The following is a 24,066-nucleotide window of genomic DNA, read 5'->3' on the forward strand; positions in this document are numbered from 1 at the left end:
AGGAGTTGGCAATCATGTGTACATGAGATGTGTTTGCTTGTGTGAACAAATGGTGTGTGTTTCTCGGTTTCAGTTGTGGCTGAAAGCTTACTTGTAAGATTCTCAATTGCGCCAGTCTGCAACTTAATGTGTTACTTTTATGGTAAGTAGCACTCTACCGTTTCCTACAGTGTTAAACATTAATATTAGATTTAAAGTAGCAGTACCATGGTGGAGTAAAAACTTGACCTACAACATAGAGAAATGATAATCAACAAAGGGTCTCTGATATCTGTTAATGGAAATTCCAAGATGGAATATCAACAACATAAGGAAGAGAACAGACTGCCATCCACGGTAAAGATGACATGCTGAGCTGCAGACAGGCACAATGAAAAGATTGCTGCTAAACACTTAGTTTTTGGCCAAAGCCTTCTTCAGAAAAGGTAAGAGGAGGGGTAGGGTGTGGGGTGTGGTGTGTGTGGGGGGGGGGACTTCTTAACATAGTATTGCGCTATGGATTCAGTACTTCCGCTCGTGTCCCATAAACGAAACTTTAATAAAGCTAAACAAGTATAATAATAATAATAATAATAATAATAACAATAATAATAAGGCGTGTGACGACTGCCACCTGTCGAGTAGACCGCTCGCCTGGTGCAAGTCTTTCGATTTGACGCCACTTCGGCGACTTGCATGTCGATGGGGATGAAATGATGATGATGATGATGATGATTAGCACAACACAACACCCAGTCCCTGAGTGGAGAAAATCTCCGACCCCGCCGGGAATCGAACCCGGGCCCTTAGGATTGACAGTCTGTCGCGCTGACCCCTAAGCTACCAGGGGCGGACAGCTAAACAAGTATCCTAGTGACATCTGTTACCAAAAATATCAGGTTATACTGTACTCACCCACAAAATTCTACACCGTACCTATCTCTCAGAAAATTTTTAATCAAATAACAGAACTTTATTTCACTACTGATAACTCAATTAACAGTAATGGGCACACTTGATAATACAAGATGCCAATGTAATGATAATGAATATCTCTATATCAAAGACTGCCAACTATGACAGTGTTACCATCACAGATAAAGAAGTAGATACCCTAGCATAGCTGACAGCATTAGCCTCTTCTCAAAATAATCTATATTTCCAGTAGAGTTGGAAGGATAATTCATCCAGCATTCTGTACTCAACATCATGCATTTTCAACCCACAGGATATTCTTTCCCTTCTTATGGCAAGCAGGTGTGACACTACTTCAGTCTCGTTTTGACAAGGCAAAAAGGAAGCTGGCATCATCCACAAGAAAAACACCTGGTATTTTCAAACAGCTAGAGGCAAAAGCAGGCCAAATTTCTGAAGCAGGTGAAAGGTCCAACTAAACCCAAAATACAAACTTGAGATGCCAACCAGTACCATATCCTTTTTGTACCTAACTACAAGACCAGGCATGGCTGGGTAACAATATAATTCCATCGGTTTGGGGCTGGATACTTGTACAAATGACAGCAGCACAAAAGCATCCAGCTTCAATAAGCAGGACCCTCGCAAACTGCCATTAGCAAATATTGTTGCGGTCATGCATACGAGAATTAACCTGAGATGGACTTTAGGAGGAGGAAGATGCTGAGGAGGATTAAAAAGAGGGGGAACCCTAATTGACTATGGAGGGATAATCAGATACCCAATGACATGCCCTTTGGACCATAGGCATTAAGTTTTTTTCAGTAATTCTGTTATATGTTAGTTTCATTTTTGAAATACAAATGTAGCTGACAGGAAATGAAATCATATTTGTAGGTTGGATGTGTTTCTGCGCTTGTCAAATTTTGACACTTCAAATCATGCACCATGAAGAACTCTATTTCTGCCATTTTTACGATCCTCAGCAGAAATGAGCATTCCATTGAGGATAAGTGGGAGCTAATCTTGACGTTAAGAACTGGCCATTAGAGGCATAAACCATTGTCATTTTTTGAAAGTTATGCAATTAAAATTATATTGCTCAAACCCATCTTTTTAATTATTATTATAATGTGATAATTTTATCATTCCTTTGAAGCTGTGCATCTTCGTAAGTATTTGGCGTAAAACTATATTTGAGTAGTGCAAAGTGTAGAAAATTTTAAGCTTTACAAGAAGGATCCCATGTGTTTTGCTGTTGGCAAGGCAAAAAAATTTACTCGGGCGGGAGGGGTCCACAATTTCACCATATTTTGGCTCCATCCAAGTTCTCTTGAGGTTAAAAAGTTGGATATCCCCCCCCACATATATCATATTTTAAATTCACAATATTCGGACCTCTTTTAAGATCCAGTGTACACACTGACTGAATGATAAGGCAAAACGTTTTCAGAGTAAAACTTTAGACCAGATTAAAGTGATGTATTCTCTTGTAGCACAAAAACCGTATAAACAATTTTAGAAGTCACTTCACAGATGCTCTCTCCAAGTAAATAATTTTTCATACTAGGCGCATTTCTGGTTGTCGCCGACAAATTGAATACAAAACATTTAAAAAGGGTATTCAGAAAAAAGTTGCAGGATATACACTATACCCATCACTTGCTACATATTCACAATAAGTACCGGTAATGTAAATTTGACGATAATCTTCCTTTTCTAATGAGTCTAAGATCTTCGACTCTACATTAATGATACAGAAGATTATGTCACTTCAGCCTGGCCTTTTATTTTGCACTGGCAACACTTTTTGTCTGATGTATAAATTGGGTACTTGGGTACTTTCCTGGATTCTATAATTTTGAAGCAGTTGATGTATAATGCTGATGCAGATACAAATGACCTTATTTGGTGAGGGTCGCATAGAATTTTAGTTTTACTGATGAAAAGGATAGAAAATTTGTTTACTGCTTAATTAGCCTTTTGAATATGGCTTTTAGTGCAGCAGCAGACTAAGAAACCATAGAAATGGAGGGGAAAAAATAAATAAAAAGACACTTTTCCTTCAATGTTAATACTGAGTGATGCATTTTTGACCAGTATTTATTAACTTAATTCTGATAAGAACATAATGATACAATGGCTGCAAAAAATGTTAACTATTTTTTCTCATTACAAAGAAGTCAAACTATATAATTGTATGAGAAACTGATGAGGCTTATTCATTACACAATTACCTTAAAGATGACTTCTTTTTAGCTATAAATGCATGTAACTATGAACAATGATGTGAGGTATTTCAAAAGAATTTCAGTAAAAAAATTGGAAATCATGATGTGATTTCTTCCACGTTTAGACCCTCTAACTAGTGGTAGTACGAGTGTCCACCAAAGGACAAAACAGTACTCTGCTACCGGCATTAAGCCATCACTTTTTTATTATCAAAGCAACTTTTGTAGCTGCCTCATCTGATGGGTTTTCTTCATGTAGAAAATAAATTTCCGGACTTTACATTTAAAAGAGGGTAAGCGAAGTCTCTTACAAAAGGAGGCGACGACTACTCTAGTAGTTAAAAACTTGACTCAATGGTGGGAACTATGTATCACTTCCAGTAAAATAGAGAAAATGATCTAATATATATTACAGACACAAGAAACAACTGCTCACTATACTAATATAACACACAATAATAACTGTTATGGCAAATTATTGTGCAACTTTTCTTCAATCTTTAACTCCATTCTTACATTGTGTCAAGAATCATAAAAATCTATCCGCTTTCTAGCAGTGGATAAGCAATTTATTATACATCCGTTTTTGTCCTCTGCCAAAAGGCTGAAGCACCAGTGCTCCTGTACAATCTCTATGAGAAAACAACATCCACGAAGTTCTTGGGCGATGGCAATGGCAGGAATTAATTCAGTTGTGTTGAAATTGTGGGATTCAATTTTGAAATCCTTTCAGTATTTGATGAACATTTTGAATGACTGGCATATCTCATTCTACAGCACCACTAGTGGCAAGGTCAGTAGCAAGTAAGGTTAATTAAATGTAAACAAAGATTGATTATTATGAGAGGCTATCTGACCAGAAGTAACAATAGAGCTCATCATGATCAATTTTATTATCTCCTGGGAGAGAGGATGGTCTAAAACTTACTTTCAGTAGATCAACAATGATTCACCCTCTGAGTAGTAGTAATGGTTACAAGTCGTCTCTGATAACTGTCCCATCAGCACTGCTGCAGTGTGTTTGCATTAGACAACTTACCTTCAACACAGCGTGTCTCGGAAAACTATTAGTATCACGTAAGATTGTTCTTCTAACAACTACTTAACTAAATAAAACAATGGAAAGTCCAGCAAAGACTAATGACAATATTATGAAAAGAATAAATTGCTACTTGCCATACAGAGGAGACATAGAATCGCACAGTTACAACAAAAAGATTCAGCCAAAATGCCTTCTCCTGAAGCAGTAAACACACACACACACACACACACACACACACACACACACACACACACACACACACACACACAAAAGACCACTGTTGCTGGTTACTGAAGCAATCTGTGACTAGTGAGAGTAATGAGATTTTCTTAAAAGTATTTGAACTTATAAAAGCAGAGAACAGTTCCCATTTGTCTTCGCAATTTGCAATCATGGCCGGCAAGCTTCGGAAGAATAACAGAACTAAACAGTCAAAAGAAAGGTTATAGCAGTACTGATTGAAAATATATTTATAAACCTACAAAACAAAATACAAACAAATTTGACTCTGAAATAGAAAGTTAGTTAATAATTAGAAAGTTAGCTGTAGAATTACAAATTTGTCAGTAATTTTTCATTATTCGTGTATGACACTAGGTTCATTTTGAAGCTAATTTACATTATGAATGGAATCACCATGGAAAGAATATGTAAGTACCATATCATTACTTGAATTATCTGAACTCTGCTTTAATTTAACTGAGCTATGCACATAACTGGAGCAATCACAGTATAAAACTATTTCAATGGCTAATTTCTATTACTATAGCTCTGGATACAATAGAACAGCATTTACCTTAGGCCATTTCACTGGATTCTGGTAGCTCTGTGCCAGTAATTGCGCAACTGTTGGTTCAGAGAAATCCAACGAGCCAGTGTTGCTATTCTGTTTTGCTCCTAAGACAAATGTATCAATCTCAGCTAGTCGTGCTAATGGGTGGATAACTTCCAGGTCTGGGAAGACGTTTTTCAAATCTGGAGTTTGGGCACTGCTGCTTGCTTTTCCTTGATTATCTTCCTGATCATTAGATTCAGCCCGCTTTAAACTGCTGCATGTCCTTTTCAGTTCAGTTTCATACTTGACATTCAGGTCTGATATAGGTCTCTCAATTTCATTCGAGACGATTTGTTCTTGGTCAGTTCCTTCCTGCTTTACTTCCTTCAGTTCGAACTCAGTTTTCATCTCATGATCTTTTTCCTGAGCAATTATTTCATCTTTTGTTCTACTGTCAGTCTCTTCATTCTTAACAGCTGATGCAGATTGCATTTCTCCATCATTGTTATCAAGACAGTTTCTATCCTCAGGCTTCAGAAGATCAGGTTCTGTAACAGAATCTGAAACTTCCATGTCAATTTCTTGTTCATTATTCTTATCATTGTCTTCAGCGTGATCTTCATTTGATGTAACTTTTTCCATGTCTTTAGGTTCTTCTGATTCTATTGTTTGTTGTGTATCTAATATTTCATTCTCTGCAGCAGGGCACTGTGAAGTGTGAACCAGCTGATGTTGTGTTTCCTCCTGTTGAAGATCCTGCACCTTGTCTGAACAAACCACTTCAGCGTTATTCACTTCTGTAATTGAACAGTTCACTGGCTCTGTTGTGTCCTCCTCGGATGTTTTGTTGTTATCCATGGACATCAATTTCTCTTTCTCTTCTCTATTTGCTGATTCACTTTCTTGGGTGTTACTGGAACCCTGTTCATTATCAGATTTATCAAAACTTTGTGTACATTCCTCATTCTCTGCTTTAATTTTATTCGCAAGTAATGTTAATTCCACAATATTTTGGCCCTGGGATACATTTTCTTTTTCCCTGAACTGATTTTTTTCTTCCTCAGTTTTCATTTCTTTCTTAATTCCTATTTTTTCTATCTTTAATGTGCCTTCTCCTTTTTCTAGTTTCACAATAATCTCATTCTTGTCTGTTCTAAGAATATCTTCAGGCCGCTCATACTTAATTTCATCTAGCTGTTTATGTTCTTTTGCCTCTGGAAGTGGCTGATCTATGGCTAGATGTTTCCTTAGTACATCAAAGAAACTTAATTCAGGGTCGTTTAAAATAAAGAACTCTGTTCTGCCTAAACCATGCCTGCAACAAATTAAAATAAAAATATCAATAAGATTTATTCACTTCTACAAACACCTATGAACAAAAAATTAAGAAAATACAGTTCATGTTCAAAAGAGTTTAATATTATTTCTTACTTGGCTGCACCAATTAGTAAATCCTTATCATGTTTACCAGGCACCCACCAATCAGGTATATCTGCGGACACTTGGCACAATTTTAATCTTTCATCTAACTGCGGGTGAACAATTATTTCTTCTCTAATTTTACTTAGCAATTCAATTCGTTCTAACGTCCTGCGAGCTTTGTCTTCACTCAAAGGCTCTACAGGGATATCAGCAAATTCTGCATAAAAAATTATATATATTTATTTTCATACCAGGAAACATCCTAACTCAGTTTATGTTCATATGATCTAGTCAATTAACAAAACAATGAATACCTTCTTCTTCTGAGAGTTTCATTCCACAAACTCTCTTGCACATCGCTACAAAAGCTTTGTAATACTCTGTGATTGTATCATCAAATTTCTTTTCCAATCTTGAGAATGATTTGAATTTTGACCAGTCATATTTACCCCGTTTCCTGCAACATGACAAATACACATCTGATTCAAATGATAACTTCTCACAAGGTTTACATACAATACAAGAACTTTACAAATTACAGGAAGAAGTACTTAAAAAAAACTGAAATTTTATTTCTTACGAAAAGTCAAACTGATGGTGATAAGTACCATATAGCAACAATCGCTCAGTTACTAAGATAAACTTCCAAACACTTGCTTCCAATACTTTCACATTAGGCAACTACAAACATGGCTTTCTCGTGGGCATCTGGTTCTGCTTCCTTCACTCTATGCAAAAAGTTTAGGTACTACTCATGTCTTTAGTGTAGTGAAAAACCTCAGAGGAAATGCAGATAAATGTAGGCAGAGAAAAATTCTATGAGGTAACAACATGCTACTTTTTGGAACACTACCTTTCCCATATGAAAGAACTTCCACATTAAAAAGCTAGAGTTTCCTCTCCCAACTTTATGTATGTCTGTTGAAAGATGGTTTTTAATTTGTGAGACTCACTATGAATTTTGTAAGTAACAAACTAACATGAAAGAGGGAAGGCTATCAACTGAGAAAACCTCAATTTAAGTTCTTTTATTATTCCCTCTCTAAAGGCTATATTTATTTCTGTGCAAGAGACAAATTTGTCCAGGGTATTCAGTACAATATAAAAAATATATTTAAGTGGCCAACAGCAATATGCACTCAATGGGAAGCAACAGAACTATGCCAAGTGGATTATCTACTACTGGAGTGTAAGATTATACTGTGCCGTCACTCCAAAACTCAACTGCATTCATGATGTGTACAACATGAGCAGGCTATTCTACAAAAAAATGTAGATGAAGTAGAGCAAATAAAATGTAACTGAGTAAAAAATAAACATACCCATCATTCACAAGGTATTTATTACCAGGGAAGTACTTCAGTCACTGCTTGTCAGTATGATTCGTGCTGACCAGTAATTAGACTTCTCCCTTTAACATTATACTTTGCAAATCCATTTCTTTACATGGAACATACAGTTTCCTAAAATTCCGAGTATTCTTGTTTGTGACCCTAGTCTTCTGGGCTCGTTACAGAGTAACTGCATTTAATTTTATTTCTTACTGCCATTTATTTATGTACCTGTACTGCAAAGAAAATATCAGCACAACAGTGTAAATGCTTCGAGCACGTCACTTTGCTTCTGCCTCAGATGTTATGGAGGTAAAAATAGAAGGGAGATGGCACTATAGACTTATGCTGTATGTTATTTTGAAGCCAGTGTGGGTTCGCCGGCCACCATCTTAAATAGCCCAAAACATTAACAGACTACTGTTTACAATTGCTTCTTGTTAATTATTTCTGTTGTGTGCACACAACAACCAATTTAAATACAAAAAATTACAGTGCTTACATGAATATCACAGCGTCAGGAAGGTAATTTCAAACTTTTTTCTGTTACTGAATGTGTATTTGCTCTAGTAATACGACACATTTGGCCTCATTAACTTTTTTTAAATGTATTTTCAATAACCAAGAAGAGAACGAAATGATGTGAAAAGCATGCTCTTCTGATCCTTAATACCACTTTTACTGTGTTTGTATCAATATCAAATGAAGCTGGAACTCTGAAACCAATGCTTGCGGGTACTGCTTCTTGTTTCTTACATTTCCAGTTCTCAACTCGTACGCACAACGTTTGTAAAAAATGTATCTACACGTTCTTTGATAGCCCACAACTGTGTGCAATGACGAATGAAGCAGGGCATGCTGTCATATCTTGTGCATGTCAATGAAGTGAACCATTTGAAATTAAATGCAATTAAGGGAATGGTCTAAAATGCTTCGACCCCATAAAATGGATACTCTGCTTATTTGAACGATAGACAGATGTTTGTTAGTAATTCCTACCAACAACATTTACACATTACAATAAAGATAGTCTTTTGCAGAATAGGAGTTGTTGAAGAGAAAAGTTTTCAGTTTAGTCTCAAATTTTATTTTGCAGTCTGTCAGGAATTTTATATCACAGGTAAGTGGTCAAAACTTTTAGTTGCAATATCGTGAACCTCTGTTTGTGCTACAGACAACCTTAATGTGGTGTAATGAATATCATATTTTTTCTTTTGTTATTGTAAGTATGTACATCATTGTTCCTGCTGAAATGCAGTGAATTACTCACAACAAACTTCAGGGGAGAATAAATATACTGTGAAGCGAAACTCTCACGCCGAGCAGCTGGCGAAAGGAATGGTCTCATATGTTTTTGGCCAAAGTCCTCTTTAGAAAGAAAGCAAAGCACTCACTAACAAACAAGATAGCAGACTTATTCTGAACAACAGGATCACACAACACTTAAACTTTAATTCAAAAACACTACACCATATCAGAGTTTCATTAGTTCTGGTTTAAAATTTCTTCTGTGGCCTACCCTTCTAGAGGATGCAGGCCAGGAGAATTACAGGAGTGAAGGATATATATGAAGGGTAATGCTCTTCTACACAGTTCAGAAAAGCTCGTGCTGAAAGAAATGATCCAGATTGCACAAGTTGTGAAGCAACTATTGAGGTCCAGCATGTTCTGTTTAGCTGGGTGTTTCACGAATGTGCTGTCAACACTGCTCTTGAGCGCAGTTTGGCGATGGCCATTCATTCCCGTGGACAGGTGGTATGTAGTCATGCCCATACATAATGCTCAGCAGAAACTGCAGAAGAGCTGGTATATGACAAGGCTGGCTTCACAGGTGCTCTGACTATGATTGGTAGGAAAGTCCTTTGACAGGACTGGAGTAGTATGTGCTGGGTGAGTGAATTGGGCATGTCTTGCACCCGAGTCTTTCACAGGTGATGTGACCATGTGCCAAGGGGTTGGCAGAGGCAGTGGTATAGGGATTGGGTGTGATGCCTTCAGCATATCGGGCAAGGGAATTCACATCACTGGAGATATGCCGTTCATGGGTAGCCAGGCTGTACAGGAGCGATTTTTGGTATGGAGGGGGTAACAGCTGCTAAAATGCAGGTACTGTTGGAGGTTAGTGGCTTTGTAAATGAGCAGAATTGTGGATGGAGCCAACAGAGAAGTGGAGGTCAACATCAAGGAAGGCGGTGTGTTGGACTGAAGAGGACCTGGTGGGCAGATGGGAGAGGTGTTGGGGTTATGAAGGCATGATGATACAGTGTCTTGACCCTGAGTCCAGATCATGAAGATATCATCAGTGAACCAGAATGACAGAAGGGGTTTTTGGGCTTTAGGAGACTAGGAATGCTTCCTCTAGATGTGCCAGAAAAAAGATTGGTATGGGGGGGGGGGGGGGTTACTAAGCAGGTGCCCATGGCTGTGTTGCAGATTTATTTATGCACCTTCCCCTCCCTCATGAGAGGAGTAGCTGTGAGTGAGGATACAGTTTGTGTGGTGTATGAGGAATGAGGTGGTGGGTGAGAAATCTGAGAGCACTGAGGGGGGGGGGGGGGGGGGAGTGTGTGCGACAGCGGAAACACCATATACTGAGGGGGGGATGATGTATAGGGAGGTTGCATTAACGGTGACAAAAGGTGGTAAAGAGGTGGGTATGGTGGAGAGTTGTTGAAGGATTTGGTTTGTATCTTTGGTGTGAGAGGCTAGGCTTTGGGCATTTGGATGCAGGTCTTGGTCAACATACGCAACCCCCTCATCATCCAGTATTAGCCTGGACTGAACCAACTGAACCATATCTATCACAAGGGCTATGATTATCTATCATCATGCCAGGGAATGATGGACATCCTACCCAAGATCCTTCTTTACGCATCTGTTGCACGTTCAACCTACACAACATCCTGGTCCATTCCTGCGTCACTCCCATTCCCAATGCCTTGTAACATAGGTCACATACCTGTGTAAGACCCAAGTGCAAGACCTGCCAAATCAAAGCTCCCACCCAGCACAGCCTACTCCAGTCCTCCCAGAGGCTTATCCTATCCCACCAAAGGCAGGAGCACCTGTGAAAGCAGCCATGGCCTATACTCACTTCGTTGCAATCACTGCACACTTTAATATGTCGACACGAATGCCTATGAATAAAATGTCATCTCTTCAAAACTGTTATGTTGTACAATGATGCAATTTTGCAAGTAAATTCAATGATATATGTGAATACTGTCTGAAAAATGTGCTGAAAAATAGAGTTTGTAGCACAGAAGACATAAATTAAAATGTCATGCCTGATGATGCAGTTTTACTTCACGAACAGCGAAAATATAGTAAGGGATAAAACTTTTCTCCTTTATCGTTTTGTGTGTGATATCAGCAAGATAAAGTTTTAAATAATGTTGGAAGTCACTATGTGCTCTCATCTTAAATATTGGGTTAATATAGTCTGGGTAATTTGTGTGCCCCAAGTTAAGTTACCTCAAGACATAAAAGTTTTCTAACTGTAACACTTTACTTTACTAAATCTTTAACATAAGATTATATTTCTTAATGAGTAGATTATGACAGTATTTTAACTTTTTAAATTCGGTCAATAATTGTACGAAATACTGAAAATGAAATTTTTATTGCCCCCTAAAAGTTGTCAGGTAGACAACCTTTAACAGGAGCTGTGTCCCAGGTTAGTAACATAGATCATTATGATTTATTACAGGTTTACTAAGAGAGAGAGGGTTATTTTAAGTCTGAAACAATTAGAAAGAAATGAATAAAGAAATTTGTTCCATGGATATTCTACTCATGGACCCTCTCAAATCTCCAATAAAACTGAAAGGGAACCCTACATCCACTTTCACCTGAAATAATATTTTCCTCAGACTTTTAAGGTTTGCACTATTGTGAACATAGATTACAATTAAGGGGCACCGCTTCTGATAGCTCTTTATAAAGAGCTAGTGCAATTGAAGGCTTTCATGGCTGGATGTCATTGTTGCTGCTGAGTCTTCCAGGTTGTATGGCCATGGTCCAAGAAACTTTTCAGAAACTATGAAATGAGATTATTTATTCCAACTGTAAGTCATGTCTACTGTGCTCAATACATTTATCAAATTTGTGTTTTGATGCATAATGTACAACAGAAAGTGTGGAATAGAAATAATGAAGTATATTTTTTCATTTCTGAAAGGAGGTTGGAGACAGTCCCCAACAATCAGTCTTTCCTTCTGAACTCTTAAGCAAGCCTCCCCTGACCCAGGGTTCTGGGTGACTTTTTAGAACTCTACCCCTTTTCATAAGCCTCACCTGTCATTTTCCTTCACCACTCTTCCTTCCCCTTCAACACTTCTGCCAGGGGAAGCCACTGACTCTGAAAGCTTGGAAATCGTGACACCTTCTATAAGCGTGTTCTCCTACCATTACTTGGTGAGTAGATTTTTATATCTGTCCGATTACATTGTATGCATTCATTTACCGATATGACCTCAGCTGATTCTCAAGAAATACTTCCAAAATGTAGTCAACTCTCCTCATCTGAAGTAAGACTATCTGTTTCCAAATAATTTACTTGAACTGCATTTATATGCAGAGATTCAACATATCTGGCACAGTTTTTCTTTAATAGAGTTGTTGAACTGTTGTTTTTGGGAGTACTGGAAACACACATCTAAAACATTTGGGAAATAACTCACTTCTGGCCAACCAATTCAAATTATTCCCTCACAATCAGGCTGTCTGCAACAGCTTTAACACACTGGCATATTTTTATTTAAAGAAAGCTCACAATCAAAATTTTGACACTGAACTGACAAAATGAGACAGTAAGTGTAATCCTCTCCGGGTTTTGTACTGACACTCTGTTGGTGATGGTAATAAAACTTTAACTGTGAAAAGCTATTAACCCGCATTTAAAATGTACATATGAGGTATTAAACAGAAACTTTAAGTAACTAAAGTACTAAAATATAACATAGCAAACAGGTTGGTACAACACTGTAATAAATGTTTGGTAAAAGAAAGGGTACCATCAAAAGAATTTCAGATAAGAGAACATATTTTCTTTGCGGTTACAGTTATAATTAACAAATAACAAAGGCAGACACAAAATGTGTGACAAGATACCTGTCAAATTCAACCCCAAAAGTTGAAACCGTACGGTAGAAATCAGCCTCCTCACGGCGTGACCACCTTCTCTGATGTATTTCAAGTTTTTGTCTCTCTCTTTCACGAACAATTTGTTCAATTTTCTCCCGCCTCTCCATTTTCTGGAATTAAATCAATTTTTTAAGACTATAATAGCTAGAAGTTTCAGATAATATAACTATTAATTACTTCAACAAGTACATAATGAAACTGGAAAATGGGGAGAAGAGAACTGTGTACAACAGCACTGGGGTGGAAAAGTGGTGTACACTATGACTTGTGCAACACATTCCTACAGCACAGAAAGTTACATTTATTTATTCTGCATGCTAATTTATTTCTCAGAACTACCCATGAAATTAAAGATTACAAAGCAAACCTTGATGCAATATGTAATGTTTATCTATTACCTTATTTTTTTCCTTAAAATATTAATTTCTCTGGCCTTAACTTAATGGAGCTAGAATTTTCTTAAGACAAGGGATGTAGCATAATCAATATTTTGATACTCAAGAGCTAGCTGTTTCTAAATGACAGATTCAACAACAATATTATTGTACATGGTAGCAAGGGCACTTAGGTTGGCTTATCATAGTATTTCAACAGGATATGCTGAACCACTTGACTGTAAATGCACAACTGTCCTGGAAGCATTCATAGTGTGATGTGTTATCCTTAATCACCACCGTACTTTGTTTACCATAATGGCCACATGTAATAATAGCGTGGTCAGGTAATAGGTATAATAGTTTACATTCAAACAGTTGTAAAGACTTCAATATTCTTTGCTTATGCTGCTAATTTCTCCAAAAGCCAACAACTTACTGGCCATTATAAATTCCTACTTAATTACATTTTAACTTAACTGGAGTTTCTGAACTAATGTTGCCTACATTTAGTATGAAAGCAATTATGTAATATTTTTACAAATATGGCTACATCCAAAGGGGGCAACTGACACCATTCCCTGAAACTCTGATGTAAATTGAATAGATTCTTTGTAATCAAATCAAAGACTGTCACTTCAAGTTATTTGCAAACCTAACAGTTGAACCACTCACTTTTGCTTACAATGAGTTATGACTGAAACATATTTAAAAGTTTGTACCATTCAAAAGAAAAGTACTGGAAACATATCAAGAGTACAATTTTACTGGACTGCCCAAGGAGAAACATAGTTCAGCAATTCAGAATATTTATTTCTGAGGTTTTGTTGTGTTGACTGACTAGGTATGTTCTTGGGATTCTAGTGGACTTGATTGCATTCTGTACACAATATTTCAACTGCTGACTTCAGGTTTTCCAAAAAGATGTCTAATGTGCTGTACCTGTGTAGAGTTAGTTAACCAGACTGAGATACTGTTTATGTCACAGTGCTAGTTACAGCACTAACAAGACTCTCAGCACCCACTTATTTCGTTGCTGCACACATTTTTTTTTTCTTTTTCCCTTGCTTTTATTCCACATGTAATTTAAATCTCTTAAGTTGTTTCTGGCTCTGAAATGACTAGCAAAATTTAATAAAATGAGCTCCCAAAGTCATGCCTTGTTTAAATTGAAAACTCCATCCATGTTTATAAGGTTTTCTGCCTTCAGTATATATGGTTACACATGCTTATACTGACTTGCATCAAAAGGAAAATTATAAAATTACAAAATTAACAGGGGGCAGTCAAATGAAAGCAATACAGATGGAAAAAAGTGAACTGTTTCAAAATAATAAAGTATTCACCATAACTGTTAACACATTTATCTCACTGCCAGACATGATGGTCAAAGCCTTCATGGAAAAATATTTGCTATTGCCTACAGAACCACACCTCTTTGTCAGAAGCAAATAGACAGTCACTAACGTCTTTCTTCAGGGATTCAAAAATAATGAAATTGCTTCGAGAGAGGTTGGGACTATGTGGACGATGATTAAGAGCTTCCCAGAAAAAATTCTGCAGTGTACATGCCAGCTCTGGGAAAGTCACGATGACCCCTTCCTTTGACTGCAAGGGCTCACTGCTCATTTACTTTGTAGAACACGGCACCACAATTAACACTCAGTGTTACATGGGCACTTTGCAAAAACTGAAGTGTGCCATCTAGTCCAAACAACCAGGAATCTTGATGGACAGCATCATTCTGTTGCAAGATAATGGCCACCCACATGTTAACAGGATTGTTCCAGTTATGCTGGAAAGGTCACTGGGAAGCCCTTACACATCCTCCATATAGTCTCAAACTCTCCCTATGTGATTTCTATGTTTTTGGATTCTTGGCCATTGGTTTGTTTCAGATGAAAAGATGCATGCCTAGGTGTGATCACGGTTCCACAGGCAACTGTAAACATTTTTTTTATGAAGACATCGACCATCTTCCATAGTGGAATAAATTTAGTAATAATTATGGTGATTACTTTTGAAATAATAAGAGTTTATTTACTTTTTCCGTTGTCTTGTTTTCATTTGACTGCCGCTTTTACTCTGCCTCGGGAGGCCAAATACCATTACTGCTGATAGACACCTTTGAAAGAGGGAAAAGTTACAAAGGAATAGCAGCTCACTGATCAATGAGACCCAGGCATAAGAGGGACCACCCACCTGTTTGTGAGAATGAGTGGAAAACAAAGATGAAAGGAAGAAGCATCTGAGGTAGCAGAAAGTCATGGTTAGTAAATTGTTAAGCATTGTGCCACCTGTTGTGAGAATGAGGGTAAACAAAGGTGAAGGACGAGGCATCAGCAAGAAAGTAGGAAGTCAGGTATAATACACTGGTAAGCACTCAGCCATCTTTACTCGAGATATGACACATATACAGACTGAGAAATAAAGATGGTAAAAGGAAGATAAATGAGAAGTGAAATGAATAGCACAATTAAAAAGTGAAAAAGGGGTCAGGAGAAAACAAAAGATATCATGTGAGTGGATGATGAAAGTTGACTAGTGAGACAATAAAACAGGTTTAAAAAGGCTTTCAAAAGCTACTCATTGTCTCCCTAGCAAACTTCACTGTTGAGGCCCGACATACAAACAAATCTAGTAGAATGCTATGGGAACCAGGATGGCTGCATGCTATGCTAACCTTCTGATGGACCACAAAGAAGATGTAGTCCTTATGATACACAAATCTGGTCTCCGGGATTGGTAAGCATTTATGGCATTTTGTGATCTGGGACTTATAGCAAATAAGAACTTTGTCACTTCCTTTAAAAATGAAACTACTTTTTCCAAATCAAATTCATATGCTTTTTCCAAATGCAAAGCCATCTCCTTTGACTATCTCCAGATTATTGAAGCTCATGTCCAAAATTCATTCCACACAAAACCTGCCAATAAGCAGTAATACCTGCACTCTTGACAACTGCAACTCCAACATCAAAGACTGCCTTCTCTACATCCTACACATCACTGGCAAGCAGATCTGTTACACAACCAAACCCCCAACATCTACAAGAACAAACTTTCCTCTCTTAACTACCTCGCACATCGAACCCACACAGAACTTTCTTGAATAGTATTCTCTATCTTAATCTCTGATTAATATGGCTACTATTTTCCAAGAAATTCTAGCCATGACTTTACCAAGTCAAGCACTGAAATGAGATTCTCTTTCCTTGATATCTTCCCTATAATACACCCCCCCCTCCCCCAACCTTCCATTGTCTTCCTAATCTCAGTGACATCGTAAAACCATGAGTTTGCCAAACTACTACCCCTACCCCAAGATTCCTACTCGTGCAACCCTTCCCATTAATAAAACATGTCCACATGGATCCATCCACAGCCACTCCAACACTGGTAAACCTTGGTAAATACTACACAAAGAAATAGAGCAACCGTGAATTCACATGTTCACCAATCAAATTTTATTCACTGCATGGAGAGGAATGATCACCAACATCACACTGGCTGAGTGCGCATATAAACATAGAAGAATTGTTGATCTTTGAGGCACTCAGTACCCAGCTGCTAAGCATGTTCTCACAATGGGCATCTCAAGGAATTTATTAAATAATGCTCAGCACACCTTTACTTGTAGCTCTCAGACCCGGTCGAAGCTGTCTGATATAGTGGTCAAGTGTGTGTGAGGTTTGCTTACTTGTGTGAATGTGTGCATTTTCTTTTATGAAGCATAGTAGTAGTAGTACGATATTCTGCCTTACGTCAGGTCTTATCATGGGTTAAGCCTCTTCCTCTTTTGTCTGTCCATAGCCAGTCTTTTCATTTCTGAATATTTGCCTCCTTTGATATTGTCCAACATTTGGTATCTTCTTTTTCCTCTTCCCCTTTTCCCTCCACCATTCCTTCTATTCCTTCCTTCAATAAACAGTACCCCCTCAAACAATGTCCAATCCACTTTGGTTTTCTTTTTCTGATGACTTTCAGTATGTTTCTTTCTTCTCCAACTCTTCTTAATACTTCTTCATTCCTTACTCGGTCTTCCCATTTCACTTTTTCCATTCTTCTCCATATCCACATCTCCAGTGCCTCCAATCTTCTTTCATCTTCCTTCCCCAACGTCCAGGTCTCCGCACCATATAGTGCAACGCTCCAGATGTAACATTTGGCAAATCTTTTCCTCAGATCTTTGTTTGGTGGTCCACAAAGTACATTCTGTTTCCTCTTGAATCCTCCCTTTGCAATTGCAATTCTTTTCCTAATTTCTGTTGAGCAATACATATAATCCATTATTACACTTCCCAGGTAATTGAAGTTATTCACTTGTTCTATTTCCTCTCCCCCTATTTTCATATGGAATTTTCTCCCCTTTCCTTCAGTTACCATGCTTTTCATTTTCTTCTTGTTAATATTCATTCCATATTCTTCTAATTTTTTGTTTAGATCATCTAACATTTGTTCCATCTCTCTTGCACTCTCTGCCATCACAATCATGTCGTCTGCAAATCTTACACACTCCACTCTCCGGCCCCTATACAAACTCCTCTCTTTCCATCAAAACTCTTACTAATAATTTCCTCCAGATATATATTGAAGTGTTGGTGATAAACAACAACCTTGTCTTACAACTCTTCCCAGTTCAATTTCTTCACTCATCACACCTCCTATTCTTACTCTCTGGTTCAAATATAAATTTCTAATTAGCTGTCTATCACTCCTGTCATCTCTGTGTTTCCTTAGGATTTGCATCAGTTTGTCCCATCTGACACAGTCAAAAGCCTTCTCAAGATCAATGAACACAACATACAACTTCCTTTTCTTCTCCATGTACCTCTCCCCTATCACTCTCAGTAGCCCAATGGCATCTCTTGTTCCCACACCTTCTAGAAGGTTCGGCCGAAAGATAAATGTTTAACAGTCTTTTTGTTGTACCTGTCTCCAACTCTGCATGTCATCTTTACAATGAGTAGCAATCTATCCTTTTATTAATATTGTTGATTTTCCAACTTGGACTTTCCATTGTTTGATATGATGCAATTTCTATTTCATTGTCAATTCTACTGTCCTCGAGCTTGCTGACAGATCTTAAAATCCACTGGACTTAATACATCAGTAGCCATCTTCAGATGATACACTGTTGTTCAGTCTCAGCAAACTGATACCAATGCTGAAGACAGCAACTTTATATGGGTCGCAGGAAATTGATGGTTCAGCTGACAGTTGCTGCCCCAAAAATTATAAATACAAACACTGCTTCCATGTAGTATCCATTGGACAAGAATGACAAATATAAAAATCTTCTGGCAGCTGACTTGGAAGTGCTTTTCAATGTAGGGTTCCGCGTCTTGCTTAAATTGTTCATTAGACCCCTTTCATGGTGTCACGTATCTCTTTAATCTTTGCCTACTGGTGAAACCAGCTATGTGTAAACTCTTTCTTTTTATCACATAACAAACAGAAACGTTACTTTTTGTATATATTTCACACATTATAATCAATACTGCACCTACATCTACATAGAGCATTTGTACTGATTTGTATATAAGTACAACATAACTTCTGCACAATTTCAGTGCAGTAATGTGTTTATTGAAAATTTGTGTGTGTGTGTGTGTGTGTGTGTAAGTATAATCTAACTTCTGCACCATTTCACTGCAGTAATGTGTTCATTGTAAATAAGTATTACAGTAGTTGTATTAAATGTTTATTACCTTATAAATAAATAAAAAACTTTTTTATTTTAAATTCAGTGCATTGGTATTTGTAAAATGACTTAGTGTTCATTAAAAAATGACGATCATTCCACTTCGGACCTGTGGAATGGTACATTAGCTTATTTGTTTTAGTTGTAAATATTTGTCATGTATTGTTGTTTTTCTGACATGTTCTACATCCTGGAGGACCTCCTCACTACGGATCAATTGGAATGAAAGTAAATCTAATCTAATCTAATAGATAAGCTGCAAGCCACCCTGTGTACCACTACTGGTCATTTCCTTTCCTGTTCCACTCGCAAATAGAGTGAGGGAAAAATATCTGTCTATATGCCTCTGTACGAGCCACAATTTCTCTTATCTTCGTGGTCCTTACATGCAATGTATGATGGTGGCAGTAAATCATTTGGCAGTCAGCTTCAAATGCCAGTTCTCTTAATTTTCTCAATGGTGTTCTTCGAAAAGAAAGTCACCTTCCCTTCAGGGATTACCATTTCAGTTCCTGAAGCATCTCTGTAACACTTACGCGCTGTTCGATCCTAACACTAACAAATCTAGCAGCTGCCTCTGAATTGCTTCGATGTCCTTCTCCAATATGACATGGTAAGGATCCCAAATACTCTAGCAGTATTCAAGAATAGGTCACACCAGCGTCCTATATGCAGTCTTCCAAAACAGGTGACCCACACTTTCCTTAAATTCTCCCAACTAATTGAAGTCGAGCATTCGCCTTCCCTACCATGATCTTCAGATGCTTGTTCCATTTTATATGGCTTTGCAACGTTAAACCAAGATATTTAAACAACATGACTGTGTCAAACAGTATACTACAAATGCTGTATCCGAACATTATCAGTTTGTTTTTCCTACTCATCCACATTAACTTACATTTTCCCACATTTAGCGCTAGCAGCAAATCATCATACCAATTAGAAATTCTCTCCAAGTCATCTTGTATCTTCCTACAGTCTCTCAAATTTGACACCTTTCCATACATCACAGCAGTATCAGCAAACAACTGCAGATTACCACCCACCTCGTCAACCAAATCATTATGTACATAGAAAATAACAGTGGTCTTATCACACTTCTATGGGGCAATCTTAACGATATGTTAGTCTCTGATGAATGCTCACCACTGAGGGTAACATACTTCAGAAATCTTTGAGCCACTCACTGCGAACTTATTCCATGTGCTTCTACCTTTGTTAACAGCCTGCAATGGGGCACCATATCAAATGCTTCCTGGCGATGTTAGAAATATGGACTCTGCGTGTTGTTCTACATTCCAAGTTCACAGGATATCATGCGAAAAAAGCACAAGCTGAGTTTCACATAGGTGAAACCTTGCTGATTCGTGCACATAAGCTTCTCAGTCCCAAGAAAATTTATTATAATCGAACTGAGAATATGTTCAAGGATTCTGCAGCAAACCGAAGTTAGGGCTACTGATCCGTAATTTTGCGAGTCGGTTCTTTTATCCTTGTTGTATATAAGAGTCACCTGCACTTTTCTAGTGGTTTGGAATGTGTGCTGGGTGAAAGATTCGTGATAAATGCAAGCTAGATAAGTGGCCAATGTCATAGAGTACTCTTTGTAAAACAAAACTGGGTTTCCATCTGGATCTGGTAACTTATTTGCCTTCAAATCTTTCCATTGTTTCTGAGAGTCAGGGATGTTTATTACTATGTCATCCATATGGGAGTCTATCTGATGGTCAAATGACAGTATGTTTGTATGATTCTCTTTTGTTAATGATTTCTTGCATGTGAAATTCAAAACTTCGACTTCCATTTTGCTATCTTCAGTTGACACACACTACTGATCAATAAGGGTCTGAATGGAAGCCTTACATCCACTTAGCGATTTTACATAGGATCAGAATTTTCTCGGGTTCTCTGTCAGATCTTTTGCTAAGGTATGACGATGGTAGTTGTGGTATGCTTCGCACACAGATCTTTTCGCAGATGCACGAATCTCTACTAACCTTTGTTTGTCAACACATGTGTGTTCTCTTTTGAACTGAGAGTGTAACAGGCTCTGCTTCTTCCAAAATTCATTATCACATCACATGAGTCTTTTCCCTCCTTTTTCGACCTAATAGGCTCATAACTCTCCAAATCTACAATTTACAATCTGCTTAAACTTTGCTCTTAATCCCTCTATATCCATCTTACTGGAACCAAGTGACTTCAGTTCACTCTCTAAGTGAAATGTTCACAACTGCTTATCTGCTCTGTCTAGCAGAAACACTCTCCCATCATTCTTGACTGATTTATAACTTTCGTACTCATAGTTGCTACAATGACGTCATGATCACTAATCCCCGTTTCTATACTGACATTGTAGATAAGTCCAGCCAGTTTGTAGCTACAAGGTCTAAGATATGCCTATCGTGTGTGGAATGCAGAGCTAGATGCTCAAAACAGTTCTCTGAAGTTTCCAGAACCCTGCAAATATCCACAGACATCCCAGTCTACAGTTAGTGGGTCAAAGTCACCTCCAATTGGTACAGCATGAGCTGGGTATTTACGAGGTACTGAGCGTAGACTTACTTTCAATGACTCTAAAAGTGTCAGAGCGGAATCGGGTGGCCATTAAAAACATCCACGATTAACTCTGTTTCACCTACACCTGTTATACCAGACCAGACTCCCCTTCGACCTCAATAACAGACAATATTTTTGTCAACTGCAATGAACACTTCCCCTCCTATGGCCTCTAATCTGTCTTTCCAATGTATGTTTGTAAACATATCAGTTTATAATATCCCATAATTTTTGTGATGAGGATTTAAATTGAAAGAACATACATTTGGGCAACTCATTCGTATTGTGTTACTAAAGGCTTGAGGTATACAAATCAAATTGCACAAAGGCAGCAACTTATCTTTTTTTATGTAACACATTACCGCCTAGCAAAATTCTGAAAAACATTTATTGTCCTGTTCTGGGGTAACCTAATGAGTTATGTGCACATTTTTGAGAGAGAGAGAGAGAGAGAGAGAGAGAGAGAGAGAGAGAGAGAGAGAGAGAGAGAGAGAGAGAGAGAGAGAGGGGGGGGGGGGGGGGGGCAACCGTTAGTACGATGTAACTAAAGGAAAATAAACTAAAAGCAGTCATAAAAGTCAACAACATTTATGTTGCAACACGATTGTGCACATAAAGACTAAGAATCATGACTTTGTAATAGCCCATCTGGCAAGGGCATGACAAGGTCGTTTAAGAGACTTCGAGTGCAATTTTTTCCATGGAGCTCAGATGGACTTATATCAACATATTATGATCTGTGGTTAAAAAAGTAGAATATGTCATTGAGTTCACCTTGAGTTCACCTTGTCATTCAATAAAGCACCTGCTTGAACTGACAACCTACATGGTCAGCACGGAGCTGAGCACGACCTTTCGAGGACAGTCTGGCACACTGCAACATATCCCATTCAACAAATTAGCTGGCTACCACCGGAGGATTTCAGTCACAGCCCAGAACCACAGGCTAGTTCTGCAGATATCTGACGAAACTGGCCTGCCGACCTGAGGCTTGTCATTTCCCCACTAATGTGCAGGCCTCAAGAGCTCGGATCTGCCCACAGGCAGAGTCCATTCGTGTCTGGGGACAAATCAGCGGATTTTTGTACCCCTGACTTCAGGGCATACTCGGTAGGCTGGATACCACAAGTGAAGGATTTCAGGAGCTGTGACTGCGTCTCATCCCCAAGTACGTTGTATAGTGTGGCATCTTATTTATTGTAGCACATTTTCACACTCTGAAAGTACTTTGTATGTTTGAGAGAAAGTATGGACGAGGCTAGGAAGAAAACTGTGGCAAAAGAAAGCTACTTGAACCTTTGTATTGTACAGTAATTTGTAATACCCGTAAAACAATGAGTTAACACAGTTATGGGTAATAGCCTACAATAATGAACATAGTACGAGCAACATTTTATTGGCAGTCACTACAGTGTGTGGGAGCGCAGGAGCAGCTGGCAGCAGTTTGCGAACTGCTGAATATGCTGTTGGCTACTGTCAATCACCATCAGGCTGCTGCCTCAGTGTGTACCAGTGGTAGAGAATCTGGCATGTTGTGTGGGACACCTCAGGTGTCACTTGTTTTGCCCACGGGCTCTGCTTCTGAGGCACCTCCTAGTGTACCCGACATGGTGGATCCTCCTCCACAGCAGGGTGGTTGGCAGATGGTAACGCGTTTGCATTACTCGAGGCAAAGGGCCAATATGGAGCTGGCCACCTCGCCTCGCCCATTCACCCTGAGGGTGGACAGGTGGCTTCTCCTTAAGCAGGGTCTGAGCAGGCACATGGGGAGAGGGGTTGACTAGCTCCAACGTGAAGCATGTTAAGGAGCCCTTTCGAAACAGTGTTCGGGGCTGGAAAGAAAGCCAATGTATGTTTGATATGTCTACTGGAGGGGGGTTGCCGTGCCTTATCCGAGATGTGGAGGCAGCCTTGCTTGTGGCTCTCGTGCCTGCAGGGTGCAGTTGCCTGCATTTTGTGGCTCACGTCAGCACCAATGACAACTGTCACATAGATTCTGAGGTGATCCTCAGTTCATACAGGCAGCTGGCAGAGATGGTGAAGACTGCTGACAGAGCTTGCAATTTGCAGCATTGTTCCCAGAGTTGATCGGGGTCCTTTGGTTTGGAGATGATTGGAGGGTTTCAAACAAAGGATTCATCGACTCTTTTTTTTATTTTTTTTTTTTTTTAGGACGCACAACTTCAATGGTCATTAGCGCCCTGACTACTCTAAGAATGCACCGCGAGGCACAAGTTGACAACAACAACTAAAAGGGAAAACACGATAAAAGACAGACTGACAGGCATAGGATTAAAAAACAACATCATCAAATGTCCTTAGCGAGGTTTGTCAAATTGATAAAACGAAGAACACGAGCAGCTGCTCGTGGGTCATCCGCTAAAATGGCATCGAAAGTATTTGGCAGGTCAAGATCGAGGCGCAGTGTGTTAAGATCTGGACAGGACATTAAAATGTGTCTAACCGTCAGCAAGTGCCCACATGGGCAGAACGGCGCCGGCGCAGCCGTCAGCAGATGGCGATGGCTGAACCGGCAGTGTCCAATTCTTAACCGGGCTAAAACGACCTCCTCCCGCCGAGAAGGGCGTG

General features: G+C 38.7%; 1 protein-coding gene across 1 annotated transcript in view; it reads right to left on the minus strand.

Moving 5' to 3' along the window:
* The window catches only part of LOC126161789 (chromodomain-helicase-DNA-binding protein 7), a 315,231-nt gene that overhangs the window by 44,530 nt on the left and 246,635 nt on the right, over window positions 1-24,066 (minus strand). The window contains exons 30-33 of the mRNA XM_049917862.1: window positions 12,808-12,950; window positions 6,679-6,821; window positions 6,374-6,581; window positions 4,964-6,257 (exon numbers count right to left, since the gene is read on the minus strand). Of these exons, the coding sequence (XP_049773819.1) occupies window positions 4,964-6,257; window positions 6,374-6,581; window positions 6,679-6,821; window positions 12,808-12,950 (1,788 nt within the window). The remainder of the gene's footprint in view (window positions 1-4,963; window positions 6,258-6,373; window positions 6,582-6,678; window positions 6,822-12,807; window positions 12,951-24,066) is intronic.

This window comes from Schistocerca cancellata, chromosome 2, assembly GCF_023864275.1.
Source record: "Schistocerca cancellata isolate TAMUIC-IGC-003103 chromosome 2, iqSchCanc2.1, whole genome shotgun sequence".
Lineage (NCBI taxonomy): Eukaryota > Metazoa > Arthropoda > Insecta > Orthoptera > Acrididae > Schistocerca > Schistocerca cancellata.